At 43.2% G+C, this 10,073-nt stretch overlaps 1 protein-coding gene across 1 annotated transcript in view; it reads right to left on the bottom strand.

The window, feature by feature from the left end:
• Positions 1-497: 497 nt before the first annotated feature.
• The window catches only part of LOC309526193 (uncharacterized protein), a 65,777-nt gene continuing 56,201 nt past the window's right edge, over positions 498-10,073 (bottom strand). Inside the window, exons 13-19 of the mRNA XM_082212108.1 lie at positions 9,679-9,774; positions 8,510-8,740; positions 7,785-7,807; positions 6,910-7,028; positions 3,971-4,003; positions 2,878-3,009; positions 498-1,581 (exon numbers count right to left, since the gene is read on the bottom strand). Of these exons, the coding sequence (XP_082068234.1) occupies positions 1,064-1,581; positions 2,878-3,009; positions 3,971-4,003; positions 6,910-7,028; positions 7,785-7,807; positions 8,510-8,740; positions 9,679-9,774 (1,152 nt within the window). The 3' untranslated portion in view covers positions 498-1,063. The remainder of the gene's footprint in view (positions 1,582-2,877; positions 3,010-3,970; positions 4,004-6,909; positions 7,029-7,784; positions 7,808-8,509; positions 8,741-9,678; positions 9,775-10,073) is intronic.

Raw genomic sequence — 10,073 nt, 5'->3', positions numbered from 1 at the left:
AATACAAATTCAGTCAACTAAAAATAACCAGCATAAAGTAAGCTCCATAAGAAGCAACACAAGATGAATAACAACAAGAAAATCCACACTAAAATCCAGCAAGAAGAAACAAAAAAATTCTAAGAATTAGGATGTATTAAACTAGTATGATTAAAAAGTCTAGGAGAACAAGGAAGTTCACCTGGGGGGGACTTCTTCTTTGGGGAGTATCCCATAAATCGGAGGGGGGTGTTACCACAGAGCATAGCTGTCAACTCTTCCCTTTTCTTGCGAGGAATCCTATTCGGAATAAGTGAATTTCCCGTAGGGAGTGTGGTTCCTTCAAGAAACTGCTTGACTCCAGTTCCCATCATGCTGCAGCCTGACCCCTGGCCAAGCTGGCTAGGGCTGATGAGAGCAGGAGGCCAGAGACATCAGACATTTGTAAACTGCTTATTTTGCACAATCAAGCAATGTATAAATTTAACAGAAAATAATAACAAATTGACTACTCATGATAAAGAGAACCTAGTTTACTGGAAAACATTAAGGCAGCAATCTTATGTGCAATTAGCTAGGAGGAAGTTATACTGAATTCAAGGAAATGTACCTTGTTAAGTGTGGACAGGAGAAACTGTGTTCACCGAATGGGCTGAGGATGGGGCCTTGTCTCTCTTCATTTTCTTCCTGTCTGAGGTCTAAAAAGCAATGAGCAACCACAACATCGTCGGAGGAGAGATTATTTTGTAGTGATCAACTCCTGTAGTCTAATAATGTCCGCATCTAAATTGCTGGTGGAGGTCTTGTGGGCAGGTGGAGAGGGAAAAATTGAACCCAGGACTGACAGTGATAGAAGCTGAACCCCTTTAAAAAATAGATTTCAGGGTACTGTTAAGTGTAAATGGCCTCCTTAAGAACTAAATGATAGTGGGGAATGGAATGAAAAAGCGAAACCCCTTTTTGCTATTTCTACCAATTGTGACTGAAGTGAATCCTCCCTCAACTGCTATTAGTGTTTGCTTTATAGAGCAACCATTCCGGTCTGGAAAGAAACTCTGCCTGAGCGTGTGATGCAGTTGTCTCCTCAGGCTATTCTGAGGTGGGTTTTCTCTCCCCACAGATAGAAGAAAGGGAGGAGGGTCTCTCCAGAGAATGAGGCTCCTGAGAACGTGTAGAGAGGGGCTCCTGAATCAGCATTGAGAAAAGTCACTTCCCCTGCTTCATAATTCAGAAACACTTGGATCCTCTTGAGCTCCCCTCTCAGGAAGAGAAAAGGGACATCAGGGGGGTCAAAGGCCTTGTACTCTCCTCCCCACCTCCCCACAGCCCAGATCCCTTCCTCGGAACTTAAGTGAAAGGAGCCCTTTCTCCTCAATGACTTCCTGGTGACCCCCACTGCCCATTCTCCCTCTCTTTCCACAATGACCTCCCAAAAATGCCTGCCTGCTGCAAATCCCTCCCTTCCCAGCACGGAAATAACTGTGTCGAATCTCTCAGGGTTGTCGGGCAGGTCTTGACGCGGGGCTCCCAACCTCACGCTTTTGCGATCCTCGGAGAGGACAAGAATACGATTAGCCGTGTCTGGATCCAGAGTGACATTTGCTGTTTTGAGGGAAGGTGAGGAAAAGGGAAGAGAGGCAGAATGAGCTGAGACAGAGACGGGCATCCTGATGATGATGATGATGATGATGATGATGATGATGATAATAATAATAATAATAATAATAATAATAATAATAATAATAAATTATTTATATCCCGCCCTCCCCAGCCAAAGCCGGGCTCGGAGCGGCTAACAACAGTAAAAATAACACAGTTTACATAAAATCACAATCAATTAATTGAAATACATTCTAAAATCAATTCATTCTAAAAACAATTCAGAATCAATTAATGGCAACCATTGGGCTACAGTTCTGTGAGGATTACCGAAAGAGGGGGTCAGACTGTACCTTGGCCAAAGGCCTGGTGGAACAGCTCTGTCTTGCAGGCCCTGCGGAAATATGTCAAGTCCGCAGGGCCTTAGTCTCTTGTGACAGAGCGTTCCACCAGATCGGAGCCATATCCGAACAAAGCCCTGGCTCTAGTTGAGGCCAGCCTAACCTCTCTGTGGCCTGGGACCTTCAAGATGTTTTTATTTGAAGACCGTCAGGTCCTCCATGGGGCATACCAGGAGAGGCGGTCCCATAGGTACGAGGGTCCTAGGCCGTATAGGGCTTTAAAGGTTAAAACCAGCACCTTAAACCTGATCCTGTACTCCACCTGGAACCAGTGCAGCTGGTATAGCACCGGGTGAATGTGATCCCGCAGCGAAGACCCCGTAAGGAGTTTCGCCGCGGCATTCTGCACACGCTGGAGTTTCTGGGTCAGTCTCAAGGGCAGCCCCATGTAGAGTGAGTTACAAAAATCAAGTTTGGAGGTGACCGTCGTGTGGATCAAAGTGGCTAGGTCACGACGAGAAAGGTAAGGAGCCAACTGCTTAGCTTGGTAGAGATGAAAAAATGCCGCCTTTGCTATAGCTGCAATCTGCACCTCCATGGAAAGGGAGGTGTTGAAGATTACACCCAAACTCTTAATGGATGGTGCTGGCACTAATTGCACCCCCGCAAGAGATGGGAGTTGCCCCCCCCCCAATCCCATATCGTCCCGATCCAGCCAAAGGACCTCTGATCCAAGACAGATGCCAGGAACCAGTTTCCCTCTCAAATCTATAAGACTTAAGCAAATATGAGGTGGGTTTTATTTCTCCGGGGGGGGGGGGGTCACACCAAAGAATGAAAATGCGCAGATCAGCATTAAATAAAAACACCTTCCCTCCATAATTCAGAGTCACAGACTTCCTGATGATCCCCACAGCCCATCCTTCCCCAAAATGTGTGGCTCCTGTGAATCCCTTACATTTCAGCGCAGAATGGAGAAGGTTGAGTCTCTCAGGATTGTTCAACAGGTCTTGACTTTTGTGTCCGCATTTCACATGTTTACGATCCTCAGAGGGATGAGCTGCTGCTTTCTGACCCATAGTGATGTTTGCTGTTGAAGGGCAGGGGAGAGATGAAGAAAAAGAGAAGAGAGGAAGAATCAGCTGGTGTCGTGATCCAAGAAACACCACAGGAAGCACATTCCCTCTCAAATCAACAGGATTTCCTGGCGCTGCATTTAGGATTGGGGGAGCCATCTTTTGCTTCCTGACTTTGCTCACAATAAAAAATTTCCTTTTGGATTTCAAATCAGGGGTTTGTTCTTTGTATCCCACGTATTTATATTCTGTCCTGGTAGTTTGGGACAAGGAGGAAAACTGTCTGGAAAACATTTACTCAGCTTTTCTGTATGAGAGAAGAGTGGAATATGTGAGTTTAGGGGTGGGGAGAATTCATCCACTTTCACCATTTTGGATTTCTGCGAGGGGGCAAGCAGGTAAGCAGCGTACAGCCATAAAATCTTTATTTGCTCACTATGGTTAGAGGAGGGGACAGTATCAGTTTAGACCCATCAGTTAATTCTGGCTCAAGTGGAGACAGAATTAGGGGTATCAATGTGGATCAATAATTATGAAAACAATAGTGAATTTTGACTTCATAATTTGCAACTGAGCTTTCTACAAGGTGATTTTTCTGTGTAAGAAATGTAGTGGTGTTTTGAACCTTATTGCATTTTGAATCTTATTACAGGATTAATGCTATATCTGTCAGGGCACTCCTTTTATTCTGTGCATTTTTTGTTTAATTAATTTATTTATTTCACCAAAAATTATGTACCACTTTAAAATACCTCAAACTGGTTTACAAAAAAGATAAAATAAAATTATCGCTAAAAAAGATTTCAACAGTAATTTAAAACATACAAAAAGTAAAAACTACAGTTGTACATATGAATAATCTAAACATTGCTATAGTGCTACAAAGCTATTGATGGATCTAAAGTCTGCAGGACAGGCTGTTTAAGCCCCATGAAATACCACTCCCCAGCCTCTCCTCTGAATTTGGTATTTTACCTTTCCAAAGCTGCTGTCTGAGTAACTGGGCATCTGAAGAAGCAAAAAGATACAAAGCTTTAGCATGACAGTGTTGTACCTCAAATAAACCTCGTTACTAAAATATCATTTCATAACCATAGCATCTATTGTGTCTTTAATACTAAGTAGTTGAGCGAACAATTTAAAAAAAGAAAAAGGAAATCATATGAAGAAGAGATTTAAAAAATCAAACTATCAAAATCAGAAACGGCAAACCTGCAAGTCTAGAGGGGGAAAACATGTGAGGGACTATATTAAAAAACACCTTAAAATCCTTCAGCATCCATCACTGAAGTTTGTTCCTGAATTAGTTGACTATTGTGGAGGACTGAAGGATCATCAGAACAATGCCAATCTTTTAAAAGGGCACAGAGGACAACTGGATGCAGATTAACATCTGCTCCTATGAAACTGGTGAAAAAAATAGCTGAAGTTGGAATGGTTAGACATCTGTATTCTTGGGGTTTATCCCTGTTTTAGGGGAATTGTTAAACACAGTGATATATCAAACTTGTGGAGTGTTGCGTTTGCAAAGTAAAGGAAGGATTGAACTCTGATTAATAAGAATACACACAGAGACTTGAACCAGCAAGACTCTGGGAAGGGTGCGTATAATCGTGTCTCTCTGTGCTTGTCCGTTCTCCGCAGCACCTGGCCCAGGCCGTTTTTATTCACAAAAGAACTTTTTACAGTGTGTTCGTAAGAACCAATCAGATTTCTTCTGAGCATTTCCACAAACCCACGTGGGGACAAGTTAAACTACTAAAACTAATTAAGCACAAATATTTCTGGGGTAAATAAGTTGAGAACTACAAAGAAGAGTATCTGGCAACCCCCCCCGGAGGTAATAAACAATCAATACACATGATAAGGAGGATGGCCAGAAAGACCAGATCACTACCACCTTCATGTGAGATCTGTTTCCTGGCTCCAAGATTAACATCTTAAGATTATATATAAGAAACTGCATTAAAGAACTTGCCCACTATCTTTTATGGCCCAGGATGCCTGCCTGGCGAAGCAACTGCTGTGTACTGCTGTGTACGTGACGTGAGGAGAGAGAAATGGTCAGCAGAGTCAAAAGGGCATGAAAAGGGCATGAATGTAGAATCTTATGGGGTTTAATCAGAAATTATCGTCAATATATCAAACCCAGTCAACACAATGCTTTCATCGTGGACACGATGGCTTGATGTATATTTTATAATTCCTCATGGTAATCCCATCTGACCCCTACAGTGGGGGAAAAATCAGCAGAGTTCTCATGCAACTAGAGGTCCTGCCTTACCAAACTTTTGAAATTATTTCAGACTGTTAACAAACATTTAGGCAGAGGCTGTTATTATTCATGCCCTGACCCTCCGATCTTGCAAGATTTTGGGAACTCTTGAGGTATTATTTTTTTAAAATATATTTATTAAATTTTCTGTTTTACAATTTCAGATAAACATTTTACATAAGATATCAAGGAATTCCCTTCTTCTACTTCCATGGTTCAATTTACATATATCCCTGCATATTTTACAAAAACTATACCAATCAGTTTTCCATTATTACATCCATCAAAACTTATTTACACTGTTGAATTTATCTTAATGCTGCCAGATTTTTCAGCTGTACACATTTATTTCCCATATATTCAATAAACGTTTCCCAATCTTCTCTAAACATACGTTCTTCTTGTTCTCTTATTCTATATGTTAAGCCTGCAAGTTGTGCATATTCTGTCAACTTAAGTCGCCAATCTTATTTAGTTGAACTCTTGAGGTATTAAGATGGTTGCCTCCCTACATTTGGCAGCTGCAGGTGGAAATCTAAGGAGGAGATGGCTCAGGATGTTACTCCACTGCTGGGAGACAACAAGGCTAAGTCAGCAGCAGAGAAACTGGGTGATTGTTGATGCCCTTCTCAATGCCCTTCCAGATGGTAAAACCCAAGCAGAGTTTGAGAACCTCCAAAAGGACCTCTCCAGATTGTCTTGATGGGCAAAAAAATGAAAGGAAGTTACTGTATAATTGTAAACCAATGAACAGCAGAGTAGAAAATCCTGGCTTTACTATAGACCCTGGTGCCTTTATTTGTGGTGGCCAAGATACAGTACAGTCATACCTTGGGATAAATGTGCTTCAGAATAAGTATTTTTGGGTTGCGCTCCGCAGCGACCTGGAAGTAAGAGAGCGCGTTACTTCCGGGTTTCGCCACTTGCGCAGACGGTCAAAATGGCGTCACGCGCATGCGCGGAAGTGGCAAAATGTGACCCACATAGTTGTGTCTTACATTCTCTTCAGGATGCGAACGGGGCTCTGGAATTGATCCCGTTTGCATCCCGAGGTACCACTATACAGTCGTACCTTGGATCCCAAACACCCTGGTACTTGGACGTTTTGGCTCCCAAACACTGCAAATCCAGAAGTAAGTGTGTTTGTGAACATTCTTTGGAACCTGAACGTCTGATGGGGTTTCTGCGGCTTATGATTGACTGCAGGAGTTTCCTGCGCTTTGGTTTCCAAATGTTTTGGAAGTTGAATGGATTCCATTCAACTCCCGAGGCACCACTATATATCTCCCACCAGCACCCCTGTGCCCCATGAGTGACAATTAGTATTATTATTTATTAAATTTGTATACCGCCGTATACCCTTAGGTCTCAGAGCTGTTCATAAGATAAAAACACAGTATAAAAACACAAAATCAAGACAAAAATAAAAACAACCCAATAACCCCAACACATTTCAAAAGGGCATTGGATGTCAATCAGCCAATGTATATAGGGCATTCTGTGGGAAGCTAGTGGCAGCAATGCCACCAAGAAGGAAGAGATGATTGTGCTACCCTGTCTGTGGCCGAAACAGAATACAATGAGAGCTATGGACTAATATAATGCCCGGGGTAAAATCATCACAGCCATTCTTCTATACCTTTGAATTGCTTCACGACACCCTCCAGAAGTGGATTTATGTCACAAAATTCCAAGATCCCCCTCTTCAGCTCTTGAGGGAAAGCAGCTGAATTCTCCAATCTCTCTCTTTGCTCATACCTGGTGAAGAAAAACAATGGGGCACAGAGTAGAGGAGGTTTTGCACATCTCGCCATTCCAGTGTGTGATGGGATCCTTGACAAGAGTGCCAGCCGTGCCAGCCCTAAAATCCACAAGAGCGTCCAGGATTTCATCAGATTCCCTAAATCTCTATGGCTGAAACATCTCCCCAATGTTTAAATGCTATCAGCTAGTAAATAGGTAAAGGTAAAGGGACCCCTGACCATTAGGTCCACTCGTGACCGACTCTGGGGTTGCGGCGCTCATCTCGCTTTATTGGCCAAGGGAGCCAGCGTACAGCTTCCAGGTCATGTGGCCAGCATAACTAAGCCGCTTCTGGAGAACCAGAGCAGCGCACGGAAACACCGTTTGCCTTCCTGCCGGAGCGGTACCTATTTATCTACTTGCACTTTGACGTGTTTCGAACTGCTAGGTTGGCAGGAGCAGAGACCGAGCAATGGGAGCTCACCTTCTAATTGGCAAGTTCTAGGCTCTGTGGTTTAACCCATAGAGCCACCCGCATCCCCAGCTAGTAGATACCTACATTAAAAACCTGACAAAACTCTCAACAAGGATGAAATGTCTCAACGCTTTTTCTTTCCCACCCCTAGAGGGGCACAATTTCAACACTGTATGGTGTGGCATCCCACAGTCTCTCCCCCAGGAGCCTCTCAAAGACCAGTTTCCATCTACTTTCCTCTTGGGACCTTCCTTTCCACACAGTGATGCTAATGAAAATGAGAAGGATCCACTTACCTCTGCAAAGTCCTTCGCACGTCCTAGAAGGGAAAAGAGAATGGAATTCACTGTCTACCACAGGCCGCTGTACGAAGACTCTCTTCATATCCTGGAATGGATGCCCTCTGGCCCATTTTTATTTTTCCAATTTCAATTTTTCCAAATTCAAGCCCTGCTCTGTGTCCCATCGGACGACAGTCCATGCTGCCCAACTTCTCAGCTCCGTTTTAGGCAAATCTACATGCATGGTGAAGGTGATTACCCCAGAAACTGTGGTGTGGAATAGAAGAAAACTTTGGTCAAGAGACTAGCCCAAATGCCAGTACAGAACTGAGAGGAAAGGATAAATCAGAAAATTTTGGGTGTGAATTTAGATCAGAGAGAGAGAGAGAGAGAGAGAGAGAGAGAGAGAGAGAGACTTCTCCTTAACTTTATTTTTCTTTAGCTCTAAGGTAGCCAGAGAACAGCCTCTGGGAAGATCAACACAGGGCACAAAGGCAGCACTGCCAGGCTGGAAGGAGTTAGCAGGCAAATCCTCAGCAAAAGGCAGAAAACAGCATCTATTTCCATCAACAGAAAATTAGGTTCTCTAGTCTGCAGTAATGTGAGCAAACCATCCCAGTTCTCTTGGATGCTCCTGTACACAAGAGACTTGATTAGAGACACTATAAGCTGAGGAAGATAAAGGTTTGCAGGGAACCTTGCCCTGATGTGGAGCTATTTACTGTTTCTGCCAGTCTTACCTGCAGGAGTTGAATCGCTGGCTTCTCACTTTTCTCCTTCATCTCCTTGATGATATTTTCAAGAGAGGAGAGTTTTCTGGAGAGTCTGGCCAGGTGCTCATCCCTTTTCCTTGCAATGTCCTTCTCCGCCTCTTCAATCTGATTCAGTAGTTGTTTTTCTTGCTCTTCCAGAAACTGGTGCAGTTGTCTGAACTTCTCCACTGCCTTCTGCCTCTCAGTTGCTGTTAATTTCTGCAAGAAGCAGATAGAAAGAGGAAAAGAAGAGGCAGAAATAAGAACTTGGTCAGCTTCTACAACATTAGGAGAGTTATAAGATTTCCATAGGAAGGGCATGTCTGACTGTTTCTAGGCATGAAATCAACATCCACCATAATCAGAGATAAAAAATGTTCAGCCAGTCCCCGTGGACACAAAACGCTCTTTCCCTAGTTTAGACTGGCAACTTTCATTTCATAGAAATGGCAGAGGCTAACTAACATGTTTATTTTAAAGTCGAAGGGCTGCTGATTCCCTGCTTTATAAGGCATTTCTTCATGAAAATAATATAGAAAATGAATTACAGTGGTGCCCCGCAAGACGAATGCCTCGCAAGACGGAAAACCCGCTAGACGAAAGGGTTTTCCGTTTTCAATGCGCTTCGCAGGACGAATTTCCCTATGGGTTTGCTTCGCAAGACGAAAATGTCTTGCGAGTCTTGAGATTTTTTTCCTGCTCCCCCCCTTTTTCTAAGCTGCTAAGCCTTTAATAGCCTTTTAGCAGCTAATCCGCTAAGCCGCTAAGCCTTTAATAGCCGCTAAACCGCTAATAGCGCTAAGCCGCTAATAGGGTTGCTTCGCAAGACGAAAAAACCGCTAGACGAAGATACTCGCGGAACGGATTAATTCCGTCTTGCGAGGCACCACTGTATATTAGGGGAAATTGCTTTGCCAAAATAAGTATAGAACACACATGGAAATTCGCACTAGAATACTGGTGAATTTTATTTAGGATGGTTTTTTAAAAAAACAACAACAGCACGCAAACTGATGTGGAAATTGTGTAGAACTGAACTGAAGATTGGAAAAATGAGAAATGGAGCGAAGCTTAAATGGACAGATTTTCCCATCCCTCCTCAGCCATGACTTGGATCTTCAAGTACTTCTTCCCATCCTATTAATAGCGACACTTACAAGGATGTCTTGGATTTTCTCCTCCACATCTGCTTGGTATACCAGAATAGTTTCTCTCTCTTTCCTCAGATTCTTCAGGCAGCTACAGATCAAGCCCTAAAGGGAAAACAAAAGCTCAGGTTTGAATGAGACAGACACAGACACACAGACGGACACGCACAAACACACAGAGGAGTTGAATATACTGCCTATTTCTAGTGGCCAGTGGTCCTGATATTAGCCTTTTTATGTAGCAATTGCTCTGACGTTCTAATCTTTGATATCTGATACCTAGCTTCTAGTTTTTGAAATCTGCCCTGACCTTTCTGGGCTTTTACCATCTTGGATCTGAATTGGGAGGTGGGGGGGGGAGGGAAGCAGTTGTCATGCAATTTACATAACAAACATCAGTCATG

The sequence above is a fragment of the Podarcis vaucheri genome, assembly GCF_965113315.1.
Source record: "Podarcis vaucheri genome assembly, chromosome: 2".
NCBI classification, from domain to species: Eukaryota; Metazoa; Chordata; class Lepidosauria; order Squamata; family Lacertidae; genus Podarcis; species Podarcis vaucheri.
The sequence above is the reverse complement of the archived record's forward strand: the minus strand, read 5'-3'. Positions and strand labels throughout refer to the sequence as shown.